Source organism: Carcharodon carcharias, chromosome 1, assembly GCF_017639515.1.
Source record: "Carcharodon carcharias isolate sCarCar2 chromosome 1, sCarCar2.pri, whole genome shotgun sequence".
NCBI lineage: Eukaryota > Metazoa > Chordata > Chondrichthyes > Lamniformes > Lamnidae > Carcharodon > Carcharodon carcharias.
Genome location: NC_054467.1, coordinates 248948359 through 248969991, shown reverse-complemented (window position 1 = coordinate 248969991; position 21633 = coordinate 248948359). Strand labels below are relative to the sequence as shown.

The 21633-nt window shown below is 44.7% G+C and overlaps 1 protein-coding gene across 1 annotated transcript in view; it reads right to left on the bottom strand.

Moving 5' to 3' along the window:
- The window catches only part of LOC121278030 (dedicator of cytokinesis protein 2-like), a 1199266-nt gene that overhangs the window by 1080674 nt on the left and 96959 nt on the right, over positions 1-21633 (bottom strand). The window contains exons 3-5 of the mRNA XM_041188048.1: positions 17011-17051; positions 9036-9091; positions 1318-1414 (exon numbers count right to left, since the gene is read on the bottom strand). Coding sequence (XP_041043982.1) covers positions 1318-1414; positions 9036-9091; positions 17011-17051 — 194 coding nt within the window. The remainder of the gene's footprint in view (positions 1-1317; positions 1415-9035; positions 9092-17010; positions 17052-21633) is intronic.

Genomic DNA, 21633 nt, shown 5'->3' with positions numbered 1-21633 from the left:
CCCCCTTGAGCCTGCTCAACTATTCTATAAGATCAGACTACGCTCATACCTCTTTCCACCCTATCATTCGATTCCTTGCATTTCCAAAAATGTATATATATTTATGTATCAGTTTTTAATGTACTCATCAGCAGAGCACTGACAGGCCTCTGGAGTGGAGGATTCCAGGGATTCACAAACCGCTGAGTGAAGAAATTTCTGCCCTTCTAATTCATAAATGGCTCCAAATCCCTTATCCTGAGGCTAATTCTGAGCTTGCCAGCCAGAGGGAAGAACCTCTAGGCATTTGGCCTGTCAAGCCCGCTCACAATTTGATTTATTTCAATGAAATCACCTCTCATTCTTCTAAACTCCAGGGAACGTAGGCCCATTCCACTCAAAGAGGTTTTCTGAAGTGCTGTTGTAAAGTCGGAAACGTGACAGCCAATTTGATGGCGACCAAGAATGAAAACAGAAAGTGCCGGAAAGGCTCAGCAGGTTCTGCAGCATCTTGCAGAGAGAAGCAGAATTAGCAGGTGGGATTTGCCGGTCCTGACCACCTCGGGATTGGCAATTCCCTTCCAAAGCCAACAGGCCTTTTGCCGGTCTGTCAAATTTTCTATCCCACCTGCGATGATGCTCGCAGTGGGTGGGGGTTGGGGGGGGGGGAGCGGGGTTGGTGCAGGACCGGATGACCCCGCCCAATGTTTCAAGTCGAACATGATTTTGCTTCAGGACTGAGTATTTCCAGCACTTTCCGTTTTAATTTCAGATTTCCAGCATGCACAGTATTTTGCTTTGATAATAACCAGATCGTCTGTATTGGAGGTGGTGGTTGAGGGACAAATATTGGCCAGAACACTGGGGGAACCCCCATGTTCTTCGTTGAATGGTGCCAATGGATCTTCTAAGTCCACTCGAGAGGGTATGACTGGAACATTTTTTTGCATCGCGGGACCCTAACCTTTCCAAATACCCAAAACCTGATTTCAGTACATTCCCAATGTGCAGACAAGAGTTGAAGCGTTATTCCACTATCCTAGGCTGATTCTAGAGGTGAAGCATCAAAGCACTAACCCAATACGTTACTTCGCCATTAGAAGGAAATCCTTAACCCATTAGTATATGTTGGATCCTGGAGGTTTCTGCCCCTATTACTGCACCAACTATCTCTGCTAGGTGACAACTGTGTGGTTTTATCAAAGTCAATGATATTGGCCATGGAACCATTTTGATGGAATTGTCACCCTGACAACTTCATGGTACTGTTGACAAAAACTGCAGGCTCAAAGTTTTAATCATATCTAAAAGCAAGAGGAGCTGTGCTTGTCTACTAACCATATACAGCTGTTTCCAGATGTTGGACCACTCCCTCAAGGTGGTTGTGATTTCTTGCACCAGGGGCACCTCCGTCGAGACAATGTTCTCCTGCTTACTTGAAAAACAATGAAAGCGGATGTTAGTCCCTGGCAAGCCATAAAACCGCAATGCAGGTTTGGATGAGGAGACTCCCACCCCCCCACCCCCCACCACCTCTCCAGCCAATTTAACCCCATCCTTCCAGGATGCTTCCCCTTGGGGGCTTCTATTTCCAGCTGTTTTGTAAAGGAGCCCAGCATCAGAGCAGAGAGAAAAGGTGCACAAGAGAATACGTATGGGTCAGAGTTCATGAGGATTCATTTTCTGATTTTGCAGAAGCAATAACGATGCATTATTGTGAGAACCTACGCTAATTAGCTGCTGCATTGTTATACACCCCCTCGCTTGGATTTTTATGGATTTGCTGCGCTCATCTCTGCGAGGCAAAGTCACGAAACACTTGCCAGGGAGATAATCCTGAATATCAATATGGTCAAGGACTGCTTCTACAAACGTGGCCATGCTAATGTCTTTACATCATTTCTCTCTCTCTCTCTCCTGAATACGAATTCCAGCCATTTCACAGAATCAGTGGACTCTGAAGGAATGCTCGAAGGACAAATAGGCAGCAGGTTTTGCAGGCCACAAGTGAGGTCGAATTGAACTACATATCAGGGGGAATTTAATGCTCGCAGCAATGGGCCCATCCACTGGCAGAAGAGCCGGCAGCAACTCTGCTGCAGCCATTCTGGCCACCTGCCTCGACCCAACCTAGTATCAATAAGGCACTTACCTGGTTGGCGACAGGGCCTTCTTGGCGTCTTCAGGGGGGATTTCCCACCCCTGAGAGCTGCCAGCCAACAGAGGAGGCCCGGGCTGAGGATTGTCACTGGAGCCCTGGAGGAAAGGTGGGTGAGATGGGGCAAGTCAGGGAGGCCCAAGTGAAGGGGGGAGGGGAGTTAGTTTAAAGAGCAGGTAGGAGATTCCTGAGTGGGTGGCCTCTGCCTACGCTGGCTGCCTCTGTTAAACATGGGGGCTGCCCAAGTAGGCCTCAGGCATATCTGCCAGGATTTACCTGGTGGCTTGCCCACATGGCATGCCAGGAGCTGCGGGATGAGGCCCTTAAGAGATCAAAAAGTTTGGCCCCCAGCTGGGAAGGCTATTCCTGACCCTTCCTGCCCTGGACCTAATGGGGCAGTGGTGGAAGTGGAGGAGATGGTGGGTGGGGGAGACGGGAAGGCGAAAGGATCTCCACCTTGCCCCTTTACACCCAATTGTATGCACTGTCCCCACTCAAACTTCCCAGCCCACCTCCGGGAAGAGCATTAAATTCCGGCCATGGTTTTCCTATGGTTCCCTGCTCTCCAACTCACACCACATCCCTAATTGCCCTCGTTGAGAGGGCAGTTAAGAGTCAGCCACATTGCTGTGGGTCTGGAGCCACATGTCGGCCAGGACAGCTAAGGACAGCAGATTTCCTTCCCTAAAGGACATTAGTGAACCAGATGGGTTTTTCCCGACAATCGGAAATGGTTTCATGTTTGTCATTGGCCTTTTAATTCCGGATTTTTACTGAATTCAAATTTCACCATCTCCTGTGGCGGGAGCCAAACTCGCATTCCCAGATAATTACCCTGGGTGTCTGGAATACTAGCCCAGTGACAATACCACTACACCACCGCCTTCCTTAAACGTGAGCTGCTTCTTTCTACTCCAATAGCATCAATAAAATAGAGCCATATGGAGTGAGAGAAGTTGAGGGGTTTTGGGTAGGGGCTATTTCACAGTTCAGGCAATGGATATAAGGGTCAGGAGTTAACTATCAAATGCAGAAAACTAAAATAACAGTTTAAAAGAAAATTAAAAGTATAGTGACACCAGGAATCAACATTTAGATTTCCAAATGTAATGCGTTCTGACTAAGAGCTAAGCATAAGGTTCCATGAAACTGCAGTAATAAATAATTAAGGAATAAGATATGTGGGAGTACATTAGATTGGAATTGCTAACACGCAGAGTTGGTCAAGGACAAGAGCACAAAATTAATTTTTTTCATCAAATTGCTGCCCCTGATATAAAATTGATTTGCAAATTCAATATTGTGGGCGGGTGACTGGAATATTTTCAACCTAACTTTTCACATTATAAGAACAGTAAGATTGCTCGCAGGATGAGAATGTTTCTGGGTCTCGGGCTGTTTTGTTTCACAGCGGCCCATAGGCTTCATAAAAGGTTTACATCATGACAAGAAACTGCTCTGAGCTGAGAATGACGACCGGCCTCCTTTCCCTGTTCCTGCTGCTTTCCAAAACACGTCTTTCCCTGAGATATTTTACTTTGACGGATGGCTATCTGGTAAACCTATTCCTATTCTATTCCTTGTGCTTTAGCCCCAACACCAGTCACCGAATCTATTGAACACCTATGTCATGTTTCTGATAATCGCCGGCTGAGAGGAACAATCTCTCTCGCTGAACATCAAAATATTTCCACTTCGGATCCGATTAAATTACCACACTCTGTATGTCAATCGTTTCAATGAAATTGGCACTGTGTGGCTTCACGATTACTTTTCTGATCTGTTAAATCCTGTTATCCTCTCTCAAAAATAATTTAGATTTTCCCCCCCACCCCCCTCTTTTTCTTGATAACTAGATGCAATGCTTCGGGCCTCAAACTGAAATAGCTTCGAAGCTTCAAAGTAACTAAAAGTTACGGTCATTTGAAAATAGTAAGAATTCAAATTTTATCATCCATATTAACTACGCTGGAATCCTGGACCCTGGGACGACACTGGAACTCGGTTTTTTAGGCTGAATCAGAGGCATCAGTCGCCAAGGCGTACTCATTTCCCAAAATGATGTATTTTTTGTTTACATATTTTATGCATATTATTTTTAGTTCTGGCTCATGAGCGCGGGCACAGAATATCCAGCAGGCTTTTTATTATTCATTGGTGGAATTTGGGCATTGCTGGTGAGGGCGGCATTCATTGCTCATCCTGAGAGCTGCCTTCCGTGGGGTGTAGGCGCAGCCGTGGTGCTTTTGGAAAGGGAATTCCAGGATTTTGATCCAGTGACAGTGAAGGAACAATGATTTAGGTTGGAATTTGATGACATCCCCCCCCCCACTTCCCCCACTCCAGCCACCATGAGAGCAGGGTGCCAGACAGAATGGCTGGGTGTAAAATCAGCTCTTATGTTGGCGGCGTGTTGAATGCTGCTGGCCTATCTCCGCTGATATTTTATCAGTGACAGGGAGACCTCAAGCAGCCTGCATGCCTTTGGAGCAATTGAGGCCCTTAAATGGCTCCTTAGGGTCCTCCTCCCACCGTTTCTTGTATTTCAGCAGCCTGGGGCTGGGGGACGGCGGGGTGGGGGGTGGTGGGGGGCGGGGGGAGGAACCGGGGTGGGGGGGTGGTGGTGGTGGTGGGGCGTTGGTGGGAAGGGGGGGGGGGGCGGGTGCAGGGATTGCACAGTTCCACCTGTCGGCCCTTTTGTGGGCTGGGCATGAGATCCCTCCTTACTACCCCATGGTACATCCTCTCAAACTCCATGCCCTCTCACCGATGCCCTCAGGGGCCCGATTCCCACTTCCCTCACTGGAGCCTGCCAGACAGGTCCTGGTGATATGCCCCGCTCACCTTTGAACTGGTCTCCATGCCTCATAGGAACATGGGACTTAGGAGTAGGTCATTTGGTCCTTCGAGCCTCCTCTACCGTTCAATAAGATCTGTTCTGATTGTGGTCTCAACTCCACTTTACTGTCTGTCCCCCATAACTCTTGATTCCCTTGCCTAACAATAATTGGTCTAACTCAGCCTTGAATAAATTCAACGACCCAGCCTCCACTGCTCTCTGAGGAACGGAATTTCATTAATGACCCTCTGAGAGAAAAAAAAAACTCACATCAGTCTTAAAAAGGAGACCTATTATTGTTAAACTGTTTCTCCTACTTCTAGTCTCTCCACAGGAGGAAATGACCTCCTGGTATCCACCCTAGCAGGTCCCCTCAGGGCCTCATATGTTTCAATAAGATCACTTCCCATTCTTCTAAACTCCAATGGATACAGGCCTAATCTGTTCAACCTTTCTTCATAAGATAACCCCTTTATCCCAGTAATGAGTGGTGTGAACTTTCTCTGAATTGCATCTAACATAATTATATCCTTCTTCAAGTGAGGAGACTAAAACTGTACACAGTCCTCCATGTGGTCTCACCAAGGCCCTGTACAGCTGCAATAAAACTTTCCCGCTTTTATGTTCCATTCCTCTTGCAATAAATACCAACATTTTATTTGCCCCCCTAATCACCTGCTGTACCTGCATGCTAACCTTTTGTGATTCATGTACCAGGGAACCAGATCCCTCTATAACACAGAGTTCTACAATCTCCCTCAATTTAAATTGTATTCTACTCTTCTATTCCTCCTGCCAAAGTGGAAAAGTTCACATTTTCTCACATTATACTATATCTGCCCATTTTTTTTTTACCCATTCACTTAACCTATCGATATCCCTTTGTAGGACTTTTACCTCCTGTTGACAATTTACTTTCCTACCTATCTTGGTGTCATCGGCAAATTTAGCCACCATACATTCAGTCCCTTCACCCAAGTCATGTAGTTTGTAAATAGTTGAGGACCCAACACTGGTCCCTGTGGCATTGTACTTATTACAGCTTTCCAATCCAAGAATGACCCATTTATTCATACTCTCGGCTTCCTGTTAGTTAACCAATTCTTTATCCATGTTAATACGTTACCCCCTGCAAAACCATGTGCTCTTATTCTGTATAGTAACCTTTGATGTTGCACCTTATCAAATGGCTTTTGGAAATCCAAGCACACCACATCTATAGGTTCCCCTTTATTCACCATGCTTGTTATTTTCTTAAAGAACTCTAATAAATTATTTAAACATCCCGAAACCTTATTGAATCTGCCTAATTGTATTGTGATTTTCTAAGTATCCTCCTATAACTCCTTAATAATGGATTCTAGGAATTTCCCTAAGACAGATGTTAGGCTAACTGGCCGATAGCTTCCTATTTCCTGTATCTCTCCTTTCTTGAATCAAGGTGTTACACTTGCTATTTTCCAATGTTCTGGAGTCTTTCCAGAATCTGAGGAATTTTGGAAGATTAAAACCAATGCCTTTACCATTTCTTCAGCTCCTGGGGCCTGTTAACCTTTAAGTCTAATAGTTTTCTCACCACCTTTTCTCTGGCGATGGTGATTGTTTTAAGTTCCTCCCTCCCTTTCACCTCTTGATGTTCAAGTATCTTTGGGACGTATTCTAAGTCTTGTACAGTGAAGAGGGACATAAAATACCTGTTCAATGCTTCCACCATTTCATTGTTTTCCATTATTAACTCCCTAGCCTCACTTTCTAGAGGAATAATGCTCAGTTTAGTTACTTATTTTCCTTTATATATAATTATAGAAACTCTTACAGTCTATTTTTATATTTCTAGCAAGCTTTCTCTCATACTCTAATTTCTCCCTCTTTAATATATTTTTAGCCATTTTTTAAAATGGCTCTTCAAACCTGTCCAATCTTCTGATCTACTACTAGTCTTCACAGACTTGTACAGTGTTTCCTTCAATTTGATGTTATATTTAACTTTCTTATTTATCCATGGATGATGCATCCTTCTCAAAAAATTATTTCTCACTGGGATAAATCTTTGCTGAGAATTATTAAATATCTACTTAAAAGTCTGCCACTGCATCGCTACTGTCTCATCTTTTGGCCTAGTTTCACAGTTCACTTCAGCCAACTCTGCCTTCATACCTTTATAATTAACTTTATTTATGTTTAGAACACTGGTCTTAGAACCACACTTCTCACCTTCAAACTGAACATTGAAATTCTATCATGTTATGATCACTATCACCGAGAGGCTTCTTGACAACAAGGTTTTTGATTTATCCTGTATCTTTGCACATTACCAGATGGGCACCAGAATGCACTGCTCTAAGAAATTGTCCTGAGCACTGTCTGTGAACTCATTTTCCAGACTATCTTTGCCAATCTAATTTGCCTGATCTACATGTAGATTAAAGTCACCATGATTATTGCAGGACCTTTCTTAAATGTCCCATTTATTTCTTCCTTTATATTCTGTCCCAGGTATAACTACTGTTCTTTTACTTTCAGGGGAGGTTGTGGTGGTGTAATGGTACTGTTGCTGGACTAGTAAAATAGAAACCCTGGGTAATGCTCCAGGGGACCTGGGATCAAATCCTGCCACAGCAGATGGTGGACTTTGAATTCAATAAAAATCTGGAATTAAAAGTTTAACGATGACCATGAAACCATTGTTGCAAAACCCCATCTGGATTACTAATGTTCTTTAGGAAAAGAAGGCTGGCCTACATGTGACTCCAGACCCACAGCAATGTACCTGATGCTTAAATGCCCTCTGAGGGCAATGAGCGATGGGCAATAAATGCTGGCCTAGCCAGTGATGCTCACATCCCATAAAAGAATAGAAAAAAGGTACCAAGTACTAAAGGTGACCATAGATTTCCATTGGATTGGATGGTCCATGATTATGCTTGGTAAAGTACTGCAATGGTATGCCATGTCCATCTTCTACAGTTTGGTTGACCAGGTAACCCTCTCTCTCTCTTACCCCCTGCCATCAGGTGCATTGGAAAGACTTACAGGCAGATAATTAAACTGTTTGGCCAAGCTATGAATGCACCTTCCATAGCCAACCAGTCCTGAAATGGACTTGAACCTGGAGCTTCTGGTCCAGAGGTAGGGATGCTATCCATTGTGCCACAAGACCTCCTCCTGTAACTCTTAGGGGTCTATAAACTCCTTGAAACTACTACTACTTATCTCTACCCAAACTGATTTTACATCTTACTGTTTTGAACTAAGGTCATCTCTGCTACCGTACTAATGTCATCCTTAAGCAAGGCAGTTAAAATGGAGTGGCCACTGAAATACCTGTCCTGATTGCACCCACTGCAATTTTAAATAGAAACTGGCTGGAACCTTCTTTTTAAATATGCAGATTTAGTCCCGATGCCATTTCACTGCTGATCTAAGTGAGGACACCACTGCAGTTTTTCCTGACAGACTGAAGCTTCTGGGTCGGCAAAAGTGGGGACAGGAGGAACAGGAATCCCAGCTTCCACAAGGGAAATGTGGAATGACCCCCGCCTGGATCCAGAACCCCCAACCCCCACAACTCAGCCGCTTTCCCCCACACCCAACACCCATCCTATAGGCCCTGTCCATCTCTGAACCCTCCGTCACCACCTTTCCCTCAACCCGACCCCCAAACATGCACCCCCCGCCTCCACCCCCCAACCCCCAACTCTCCTCCCTCTTATTTCAGGCCCAGTCTGTGGCCTTTGGGCCTCCTCATTTTAAATGTTAGGGAGTTGCTTCCTTGCGATGTTTTGTTCAGGAATTCGGGTAGCGGCTTGTAGAATGGGACCATCGTACAGGTTGCTCAGCACACCCCCCTAACCCTCCCAAAAGGTTAAAATTCCTGCCTGGGAGTTGAAACTCCCACCGCCCCACCTATAGCTTCCTGAAATGGAAAAGTTGCCCTTTTTTTCCAGTCTCGGCACATACCTCACCGTCACCAACTTAAAAACAGCAAGCTGTCAATGGCAGACCCACCCAAACAACATGTCAATAAGTCATGGGATTTAACAACATAAATACACTTACCCCCTGAGCTCAATGACTGCATTTTTGACGTGAATGATTGAGACAGGAAATATTCCCTGTGGAGAGAGCACAGAATTATTTTCCAGAATTATTTAACGTTTGATTGCAAACAGGAAAGACACAGGACATTCCATGAGTGCTAAGTTATGGGAAAATATCCCATTAAGTGACATTGACATTCCATTTTATTGCCCATATTCTTTTAAATTGACCAGAACCTACTGTCAGTCTGAAGAAAGTTCCAGAATACTCCATTGAGGTGATTTTTTTTTAAATACACGGCAGCATCTTGGCCAAACTGATAGAAGCCTCAAGCAGAGAAAAAAGGAAATTCCAAATCAGAGGGCAATTTGTAAGAAAAGGTCACGGCGAGCTGCTCAGGGAATCTTTTTCGTCCTTTGTTTTTTGCAAACGTACACGTGCCGCTGTGTAATTATGCAACCGGTTGCTTTAAAAATGAAAACACAAAGTCCAACAGGAAACTTGATACACTTCTGCCAAACTGACAGGGAAAAAAAGCAAGCTTGCCCTATTGTATCCAAAGAGGAATCATATAAAGTTTCTAGGAAAAGTAGCAAGCCTGAGGATTGGGAACAGTGTAGAATTCAGCAAAGTACGACCAAGAGATTGATTAAGAGGCGAAAAATAGAATATGAGGCTAAGCTTGCAAGGAACATAAAAGCAGACTGTAAAATCTTCCATAAATATGCAAAGAGAAAAAAATTAGTGAAGACAAATGTAGGTCCCTTACAGCCTGAAAAATGAGAATTTATAATAGAGAACAAGGAAAGAAAGGGCAGAGCAATTAAACAACTACCTTAGTTCTGCCTTCACAGATGAAGACTCAAATCACTTCCCGAAATACTAGCGAACCAAAAGTCGAGTGAGAAGGAGGAATTGAAGGAAATTAGTATTACTAAAACAATAGCGCTGGGCAAATTAATGGGACTGAAAGCCAATAAATTCCCAGGGCCCAATAAACTACATCCCAGGGTACGAAAGGAAATAGTGGATGCATTGATTGTTATCTTCCAAAATTCTATAGATTCTGGAACAGTCCCAGCAGATTGAAGGGTGGCAAATGTAACCCCACTATTTAAAAAAGGAAGGAGAGAGAAAACAGCGAATTACAAACCAGTTAGCCTAACATCAGTAGTAGGGAAAATGCTAGAGTCTATTATAAAGGATGTGATAACAGGGCACTTAGAAAACATCAATGGGATTAGACAAAGTCAAAATGGATTTATGAAAGGGTTGACAAACCTACTGGTGTTTTTTAAGGAGGTAGCTAGCAGAATAGATAAGGGAGAACCAATGGATATGGTGTATTGAATTTCCCGAAAGCTTTTGAGAATGTCCCATGTAAAAGGTTAGTGTATAAAATTAAAGCACATGGGATTGAGTGTGATATTTTGGCATGGATTGAAAATTGGTTAGCAGACAGGAATCAGAGAGTAGGAATAAACGGTTCTTTTTCAGAGTGGCAGGTGGTGACTAGTGGGGTACCGCAGGGATCAGGGGCCCCAGCTATTCACAATATATATCAATGATTTGGATGAGGGAACCAAATCTAATATTTCCAAGTGTGCTGACTACATGAAACTTGATGGGAATGTAAGCGATGAGAAGAGTGTTAAGAGACTTCAAGGCAATTTAGGTAGGTTGAGTGAGTGGGCAAATACATGTCAAATGCAGTATAACATGGATAAGTGTGAAATTATCCACTTCAGTAGGAAAAACAGAATGGCAGAGTATTATTTATATGGTGATAGATTGGGAAATGCTGATGTACAAAGGGACCTGGGTACTTCAGCCAATTTGATTCGCTCTACGTGACATCAAGAATTGGCTGAAGGCACTGGATATTGCAAAGTCTATGGGCCCTGACAATATTCTGGCAATAGTACTGAAGACTTGTGCTCCAGAACTTGCTGCACCCCTAGCCAAGCTGTTCCAGTACAGCTACAGCACCAGTGTCTAACCGGCAATGTGGAATATTGTCCAGGTATGTCCTATACACAAAAAGCAGGACAAATCCAACCCAGCAAATTATCATCCCATCAGTCTGCTCTCCATCATCAGTAAGGTAATGAAGGGGTCATCAACAGTTTTATCAAACGGCACTTGCTTAGCAATAACCTGCTCACTGATACCCAGTTTAGGTTCTTCCAGGGCTATTCAGCTCCTGGCCTCATTACAGCCTTGGTTCAAACATGGACAAAAGAGCTGAACTCCCAAGGTGAGGTGAGAGTGACTGCCCTTGACATCAAGGCTGCATTTGACCGAGTGTGGCATCAAGGAGCCCTAGCAAAACAGGAGTCAATGGGAATCAGGGGGAAAATTCTCCACCACTGGTTGGAGTCATACCTAGCATAAAAGAAGATAGTTGTGGTTGTTGGAGGTCAATAATCTCAGTTTCAGGGCATCACTGCAAGAGTTCCTCAGGGTAGTGTCCTCGACCCAACCATCTTCAGCTGTTTCATCAATGATCTTCCTTCCATCATAGGGTCAGAAGTGGGGATGTTCGCTGATTGTACAATGTTCAGCACCATTCATGACTCCTCAGATACAGAAGCAATCCATGTCCAAATGCAGCAAAACCTGAAGAATATCCAGGCTTGTCCTGACAAGTGGCCACACTTGAGCCAGGCAATGACCATCTCCAAGAAGAGAGAACCTAACCATCACCCCTTGATGTTCAATGGCATTACCATCACTGAATCCCCCACTGGCAATATCCTGAGGGTTACCAATGACCAGAAACTGAACTGGACTAGCCATGTAGCTACAGGGGAAGGTCAGAGGCTAGGAATCGTGTGACGAGTAACCCACCTCCTGACTCCCCAAAGCCTGTCCACCATCTACAAGGCACAAGTCAGGAGTGTGATGAAATAATCTCCACTTGCCTGGATGAGTGCAGCTCTCACAACACTCAAGAAGCTGTCCAGAACAAAGCATCCCACTTGATTGGCACCAGATCCACATCCCCCCACCACGGACGCACAGTGGCAGCAGTGTGTACCATCAACAAGGTGCTACAGCATCTTACAAACCCATGACCACTAACATTTAGAAGGACAAGGGCAGCAGATAGATGGGAACACCACCACCTGGAAAGTCCCCTCCAAGTCACTCACCATCCTGACTTAGAAATATATCGCCATTCCTTCACTGTCACTGGGTCAAAATCCTGGATCTCCCTTCCTAACAGCCCTGTGGGGGTACCTACACCACATGGACTGCAGCGGTTCAAGAAGGCAGCTCAGCATCTTCTGAAGGCAATTAGGGTTGGGCAATAAATGATGGTCCAGCCAGCAAAGCCCACACCCCAAATAAAATCACTGAAAGCAAGTGTGCAGGTGCAGCAAGCAGTTCAGTAGGAAAATGGTGTATTGGCGTTCATTGTGGGAGGACTTGAATACAGGAACAAGAATGTCCTACTGCAGCTGTACAGGGCCTTGGTGAGACCACACCTGGCATACTGTGTGCAGTTTTGGTCTCCTTACCTAAGAATGCACTTGCCATAGATGGAGTGCAGCGAAGGTCCACCTGACTGATTCCTGGGATGGCAGGATTGTCGTGTGAGGAGAGATTGGGGTGACTAGGACTGTATTCACTGGAGTTTAGAAGAATGAGAGGGGAACTCATTGAAATGTATAAAATTCTGACAGGGATTGACAGACTAAGTGCAGGGATGATGTTTCCTTTTGCAGGGTGGGGGGTGGCGGGGGTGGGTTTCTAGAACAAGGGGTCACATTCTCAGGATATGGGGTAGACCATTCAGGACTGAGATGAGGAGAAACTTCTTCACTCAGCAGGTGGTGAACCTAGGGAATTCTCCAGCTCAGAGGCTGTGGAAGCCAAGCCACTGAATATAGTAAAGAATGAAATATGTAGATTTCTGGACTCCAAAGGTGTCAATGGATATAGAGAGAGTGCGGGAGTATGGCGTTGAGATAGAGAATGAGCCACGGTGACGTTGAATGGCAGAGCAGTCTCAAAGGGCCAAATAGCCTACTCCTGTTCCTGTGTCGATGTTTCTATGTGTCTATCAGGTATCGTACTGCCATTAGGAGCTGGAGCTCTGCTAAAGGATTTGCAGCATTCGCCCCCTCCCCTTTCTCCACCCAGCACCATGGTCTTGAGCTACCTTGCCTCTGGCCTCTTGTATGTTTGCCTGCACATCATTCCTCCAATTTTGTTCCATCAAGCCTAGGCTTCACCCTCTAGAATCTCCTCCTCCATCCTTCCGCCTCGCTCTACTCTTTTAATTCTCTCCTTAAAATTCATCTCTTCGCCCATTGTATTCATGGTGCCTTACAAGGTGCCAGACAGTGACCATCTCTGACAAGAGGGAATCTCACCATCTCCCTTGATATTCAGTGGCATTACCATCCACTATCAACATTAGTGGGGGTGGGGGGGGGTTACAAGAGACCAGAAACTGAACTGGACTAGCCATATAAATACTGTGGCTACAAAAGGAGGTCAGAGACTGGGAATCCTGTGGTGATAAATTCACCTCCTGATTACCCAAATCCTGACCGCCATCTACAAGGCACAAGTCAGAAGTGTGAGGGAATTCCCTCCACTTTCCTGGGTGAGTACAGCTCAACAGCACTCAAGAAGCTTAACTACCCAGGACAAAACAATCCATTAGATTGGCACCCCATCCACCAAATTAAACATTCACTCCCTCCACCACTGATGCACAGTGTGTACTATATACAAGATGAACTGCAGCAACACAACAAGGATCCTTCAATAGCCACGCCGTTACCCTGCCTCTCCCTCGCGCAGGGCACCATGTTTAAACAGCAGCTGCAACTACACCTCTCAGTGCTTGCAGCCCAGGAGGGCACTGGTGAAGGTATGGCCAAAAAGGCAAGCAGAGTGCAGCTCCCCGATTCAGTGACACATCCCTGGGATGCCTTCTGGGCGCCGTGGAGGTGCGCCACGATGTCCTCTACCCCCACTCTGGCCACAGGAGGCCGATCAGTCTCACCACTCCTGCTTGAGAGGCGGTGGCAGAGGTGGTCGGTGCCAATGCTGCACACAAGAGGTTGACCATCCAGTGCAGAAAACGGATGAGGGATCTCATCTGTGCCACCAGGTTAAAGCAACCAGCTCATCACTCTAAACTCACACATTCACTGGCAACTCAGTCATGGGCGTCACCACTCACTCTCTCACACATACCCTCACGTCACCCTCTGGCTTCATCTCCTTTGGACACTGCCACCTCAGCCCTCACCATCTTGAGGCCACTTGCACAGATCAACATGTACCCCCAAACACCCCCTGGGATACCTCTCTTCCCCAGTACAGCCCTCAGCCTCAGCCTGCAGCTGTTGAAAAGCCATCTCCGCCTTTTGGTTGGTCTTGTAAGTAGAGACCTGCCTGTGACTACCCCTAAAAGTGATGTGATGCTGCGTACGGAACCTGGCACAGTATTTCAGAAATTCAGGAATCTGAATGGAATCAGACATATTAAACAGCCCCTTACCATCCCTCAGCAAATGGTTTAGCTGAGAGAGCTGTGTAAACTTTCAAGTCTGGGATGCAGAGGTTATCAGGAGGCACTCTGGAAACTCGACTTTCCAGTTTTCTTCTCAGTTGTCATACGATGCCTTATTCGACTCTGGGTTCAGCACCATTTGAATTATTGATGAAACATCACCTATTTCCAAGGTTAAGTCTGGTATTTCCAAACTTAAAGGGGAAGGTAGAGAGGAATCAGCGTAATCAAAAATTGAATCATGATATTCATATCAAAGCTCACATAGTGCAGGTGAGACGGTATTCATGCAAAATTTCGGCAGTGGACCATGTTGGACTCCTGGAGCCATTGTTTCGGAGACTGGTTCCTTATCCTTCCAAGTGCAAGTGGAAGATAAAATCGTTTGAAAACACATGGACCATATTCGTGATCGAGCGACATTCCAACAACCAACTATTCTGCCTGTGATTAATGTCGAACCATCAATTCCTGAGGTGACTGATCAATCTAGAATAGACATGCCCAATGTCTCTGTAGAGTTGCCAAACCCTGAACTGCCACTTTCTAATGATGTGTCTTATGCTGCAGATCCTGATCATGTCGATCCTGTTGAGGAACCTCAAGTGGTAGAACAGCGCTGCTCTAACCGCATAGGGAAAGCACCTCAGAGGCTTAATCTTTAATCACATGAAGTTATACATAACAGAAAGCACTAGAAAAACTCAAACGGTATGGCAGTATTTGTGGAGAATGGTTTTCCCCCCTCCCTCTATCTCTGCCTCTGTACTTGTTTAAAATCCATTACCATCTCTAAACCATCTTCCAGTTCTCAGGTCATTGAACTGAAATGTTAACTCTGTTTCTTTCTCCACTGATACTGCCTGAGCACTTTCAGCATTTTCTATTGTTATTTTGGCTAGCTAGTGCCTTTCCCATCTCAGGATACTTTTTAAAGTTAAAAAAAACTTTAAATTTCTAATAGGGTGGACTTTTACCTTGTGCATCCATGTAAAGTGGAAAGTAATGAATTGCCAGTATATTTTACAATTCTCCCCATTTTTATTTTCATGCAGTTGACCTTGCTTAATATGAAATAGGCTGCCAACTCCCAATTTACACTAATGCGCAAAGTCAGAATTCACCTCAGTATAGATTTACCTCGTCAAACCAAGTTAAGTGTGATTAATATTAATATAATTACACATAACTTGGCTTGGACAAGTCAGCTCATTTGACTCAATGCCACAGAGGAACTTATACCATGGCACAGATGTTATCGATGTTGGATGTTGTTCCTGTTGCACTTGCTAAGCACTTCCTGTTCAGAGAAATTTTGACAGGAAATGGATGAGTAATAATTGTTGCTCCCTCAAGCTTGTACTGAAGTTAGAGAAACTGAAATTTAAATGAAATGCTCCCCTCCTCTCGCTTGAAAACAGCGACTCTGGCTAAAATGGATCTCCATGTGTTGCTAGCCACCCTCAACCTTGCCCAATTGGCAGTGAACCTAAACTATGATTGGTAGCGGTGACTGTTGATCAAACTATGGGGGGTTATCACTGGCAGAAGTTGTGAAATCAGGCGGTAATGAAGCGACACTCCAAAAACACATGGCTGCATCTCCACTATTTTGAGTCTGCCCTGCTGCCTGCATGAGCAGTACTTCCCCTCTCTGCCCATTAGAGCAGGACCATTGAGCTATTATTTATCTCAGCCTGTGCTTATACATACTTTTAATGGAGAGTTAGATAAGTACACAAGAGATAAGGGAAAAGAACAATATGTTGATGGGTTAGATGAATTTGCATGGGAGGGGGTTCACATAGATCGTAATCACTGGTATGAGCTAGTTGGGTCGAATAGCCCATATATCTTCTGTAAGTCTTCACAAAGCTCTTGTAACCCCTTCTTTGCCAGTCACTTTTTTGAAGGTGTTCGTCAACGCATTCTTCTGGGAGTGAGTTCGCTCTGGAGATTTAGTTCATTTTAAACCTGGTTTGTTCTACATGCATCACATGCCCTATGCAGGTATCCATCATTTACCCCTCTAAGCTATTCATCTGAGGTAGAGAGACAGAGAGAAACAATTTTCTCTGGCGGGGGAGTCCAGAACAAAGAGGGCGTTGCCCTAAAATTAAAGCTGGGTGTGATAAAATCTAGAATATATCTAACCAGAGTTGGAAACTCTGTCAAACCTTGGGGCACGAACCTCCTTCACTTGTCAAGAGTGGATCTTGAATGGCTTTTGAATGAATTAAAATCCAACTTATTATGCGTGGCAAAGGACAAACTAAATAGTCACGAAAAGCTAAAATAGTTTGCATTATTACTAAATCAAAATTGAAAACAAAAATCATTCTGGACTTTTTTCTCATAAGTGACTGATTTGAACGTCTGCACTTCAAACTCATTCTATCTGTTAGGATTTTAATGTTGGTTAGAAAGTCTTATTGTGCAACAAGCAAACAGACTTACCAATACAGATCTGTTCTTCAGAGAATACCCTCTGTACCAACCTATGGATCAGAAACAAAACTTGTGTTACTGCCAATAAAAGCAAGGATGAGAGATCTTGTTTTCCCTGCTGGTAGGCTTTTGGAGATTAGGGAGATACAGAGACACCTGCTCAAGTCAAGTAGCCCATTGCTGGCCACTGAGGTTCACATGTAAAAGAAAGGTGAATGAGTTGTTGGAAGATGGGCAACACTTACTGAACCATACCTCCTGGGAGTCCTGCAGTGTGGGAAGGTAGAGAATTGGAAGATCAGTGAAAAATGAATGAGGGAAAATCAATGGTAATTCATACAACTTTATTACAGCACCTCTCAAGCCCATGACCTCAGCTACCGAGAAGGGGAAAGACATCAGGCGCGTGGGAACAACATCCTTTCCAAGTTTCCTGCCTAGCCACACAGAGCAGCAATTTGCATATGGCAAGTTTAATGTAAAATTCCCATGGCGTTTCCTAGGAAACAGATAAAAAAATTAAAAATTGGATTGAAAGAAATTTACACCAAACCAAGAGAGGGGACACTAAGACAGGTGAAAGGTAAGTGTTGGTCTTTCATCATTGCGTTCAAATCCCTTTATAGCCTAAACCTCCGGACCACTAAAAGCTACCTCCAGCCCTACAACTGACTGAGATTTCCGTGTTCCTGCAATCCTGAGCTTCTTGTACAACAGTGAGTTTCTTCGCCCCACCATTGGTGGTCTTGCCTTCCGTTATTTGGGACCTGAGCTCTGGAATTCCCTCCCTAAACCTCTCCACCTCTCCACCTCACCTCTCTCCCTCTCCCTCTCTCTGCCTTTAAGATGCCACTTAAAACCTAACTCTTTGGCTAAACCATTGGTCATCTGTCCGTATGTGATTAAATTGTGTGATTCGGTGTCAAATTCTGTTTGGTATTGCTTCTTGAAAGGACCTTGGCATGTTTTACTGCATTAAATATGTTATATAAATGCAAATTGTTGTTGAATGACAGATGGAGAGGGAATTTCAGACCTTGCCGGCCCTTGCAGAAGTGTGTGCAGATTCAGGCTGCGCCTCGGTTGGATAGTAACAAATTGTTACCTTGGGTTGTTTACAAGGGTGGATTTTGTTCTGACCTCCAAGTTAGAACTGTTACAGTAGTGCCCGTTTTCAGACAACATACATTGTTTTTTTTTATATAAGCACAAACACTCCGGAGCCAGATGGTTACGTTAACAAGAGAAGATTTATTTGTAGAGACAACGTGCAATTGGAGCAGTGAAGCAGCTGATGCCAAACTCCATCCAGCTGAATATAATCTAGAGCAGATTGTTTGAGACAAGCTTGCAGACCCTTTGCTCACTCATCTCAGCAGTTGGCTTCTCTGCCAACTCCAAAAGCATCAACAACATAATGAAGAAAATGGATGACATTTTGATGCCTCCAGACTTGACTATTCTAATGCTCTTCTGTCCGTCCTCCCACCTGCCATAAACTTGGGCCAAGATTTTACAGCCCCTCCTGCCCTGCAGGATATTATGGTCCCACCGAACTGAGCGGAGATTTAATTGGCTCGCTGCATCTGCCAGTGGGGGAGATATGCCACAGCAGGGCTGTAAAATCCTGGCCTTGAGTTCAACCAAAACTGGGTCCTAACTCACACCAGGTCCTGTTCACCCATCACCCTTGTTCTCACTGATTGGTCCAGCAACACCAATTTTAGAATTTTCTTTCCAGTTTTCAATCCCTCCATGACTGTGCCCTCCTCCCTCTCTCTATAACCTCCTCCAGCTCTACTAACCTTCTAAGACCTCTGTACTCCTCCATTTCTGGCCTCTTTAGAATTCTCTCCTAATTCCATTGGTGACTGTGCCTGCAGTGGCCAAGACACTAAGCTCTGGAATTCCCTCCCTAAACTTCTTACCATCTTACTATATCTCTCTCCTGCTTTAAGACGCTCTTTAAAACCTGCCTCTTTGACCAAGCTTTCGGTCACCTGTCTTAATATCGCTTTGTTAGGCTTGGTGTCAAATTTTATTTGGTAACGTTCCTGTGAAGTGCCTTGGAACATTTTACTTTGTCAAAGGTACTATATAAATGTCAAGTGTTCTTGTAAAAGGCATGTGGCTTGATTCCCCAGACTTCACTCTGAGAACCATTCATGGCAGCCCTCATTTCTACGAGATGATAAGAACATAAAAAATAAGAAGAGTAAGCCATTCAGCCCTTTGAGTCAGCTCCACCATTCAATAATAGCTCAATCATGCCTGATCATCTATCTCAGATACACATTCCCGCATTATCCCCGTATCCCTTAATTCCTTTAGCATCCAAAAATCTACCATCTCTCCCTTGAAAATACTCAAAAACTGAGAGCTCATCCTGAGTGAGACACAGACAGAGTGGGTATTGGCAGCTTGGTGTACAGTGGGAATTGAGCTGTAAGTCTTTCTCTTCAATTTCTCTTTAATTTTTGTAAGTTCAGTAGTCTAGTTAAAAGGTTGGTAAGGTAGCTGACTCAGCTGACTGTGTGACAATTAGCTGTCAATCGCCTGAAGCCTGATTAGGGCCTGAATAGGGGTTAATTACTATTTGAAGCTTAACTAGTGTGAGTCACCTCAGCTCTGTTTAAGAAAGAGACTATCTGGAAGCACACTACAGTGTGCTTGCACTACGAACAGGAGAGTGAGCACATCGTGAGTGAGACACAGCCAGAGTGAGAGTGGGTATTGCCAATTTGGTGCACATTGGGAATTCATTGCAGAGGGGAAGAGGTGATCTTTGCATTTTTTCCTTGCTATCCAACTTCCTAAATCTTCAGAGCATGGTCTTGCCCTGCTGCAGCAGTAGAGGCTACAAGTGAAAGGAATGATTGGTAAGTAGTGGGTAAGGTTGGGTAAGTATTCACTACTTTCACCACTTATAGTTTAAGGTCTTTTTGTGGTTTATAGTTTGTATGTTCTATTGTAATGAGGATCAGGAAAGAAGGGCCCTAGAGTAATTGATTTTAAAGGTTTAATTTAAAGGGATAAGTCATGGCAGGAGAGCTCAAAGCCATGGTGTGCTCCTCATGCTCCATGTGGGAAGTCGGGGACATTTCCAGTGCCCGGGACCAGCATGTGTGCAGGAAGTGTGCCCAGCTGCAGTTCCTGGAAGCTCGGGTTTCAGAGCTGGAATGGTGGCTGGGGACACTGTGGAGCATCTGTGAGTCTGAGAGCATTGTGGATAACACATTTGGAGAGGTAGTCACACCACAGATGAAGGGACATGAGGCAGGAAGGGAATTGGTGACCACCAGGCAGTCCAAAAGAAACAGCCAGGTGGTTCAGGAGTCCCCTGGGGTCCCGCTCGGAAATCGGTATTCCATTTTGGAGGCTGATGAGGGCACTGGTTCCTCTAGGGAGTGCATTCAGAGCCAAGCTTCTGGCACCACAAGCAGTCTGTCTGTACAGCAGGGGAGGAAGAACAATAGTAATAGGAGATTCTATAGTCAGGGGAACAGATAGGCGCTACTGTGGCCATCAACGATACTCCAGGAAGATATGTTGCCTCCCTGGTGCCAGGGTCCGGGATACCACTGAACAGCTGCAGGCCATCCTGAAGGGGGAGGGTGATAAGGCAGAGGTCATGGTACATGTTGGTACCAATGACATAGGTATTGCATCAAGAATTCAGGGAGTTAGGCAGTGGACTAAAAAGCAAGACCTCTTGGGTTGTAATCTCTGGATTACTCCCAGTGCCACGTGCTAGCGAGCTCAGAAACAGGAGAATAGCACAGATGAATACGTAGCTTAAGACTTGGTGCAGGAGGGAGGGTTTTAGATTCCTGGATCACTGGGACTGTTTCTGGGGAAGGCAGGACCTGTGCAAGCGGGACGGTCTACATCTGAACCAGAGTAGGACTAAAATCCTTGCGGGCAGGTTTGCTACTGTTGTTGGGAGGAGTTTAAACTAATTCGGCAGGGGGAGGGGACACAGAATTTTAGCAGAATAGGGACATATCATAATACAGTAAAACAATCAGGGTTGTAGAGATAAGCCAGGGAACTACAGACCAGTGAGTCTCATGTCAGTGATCGGGAAACTATTAGAGAAAATTCTGAAGTAGAGAATCTATCTCCACTTGGAGAGGCAAGATTTGATCAGGGATAGTCAGCATGGCTTTGTCAAAGGGAGGTCATGCCTAACAAATTTGATTGAATTTTTTGAGGATGTGACCAGGTGTGTAGATGAGGGTAGTGCAGTTGATGTAGTTTATATGGATTTCAGAAAAGCCTTTGATAAGGTCCCACATGGGAGACTTATAAAGAATGCAAATACACATGGGATACAGGGTAATTTGATAAGGTGGATTCAAAATTGGCTTAGTTGTAGGAGGCAGAGGGTGATGACAGAAGGATGCTTTAGTGACTGGAAGCCAATGTCCAGTGGCGTACCACAGGGATCTGTGCTCGGTCCCCTATTATTTGTCATTTTATATAAATGACATAGATGACAATGTGGGGAGTAGGATTAGTAAATTTGCAGATGATGCAAAGATTGGCCAGGTGGTTAACGGAGAGGCTGAGTGTCTTGGGCTACAAGAAGATATAGACGAGATGGTCAAATAGGCAGATAAGTGGCAGATG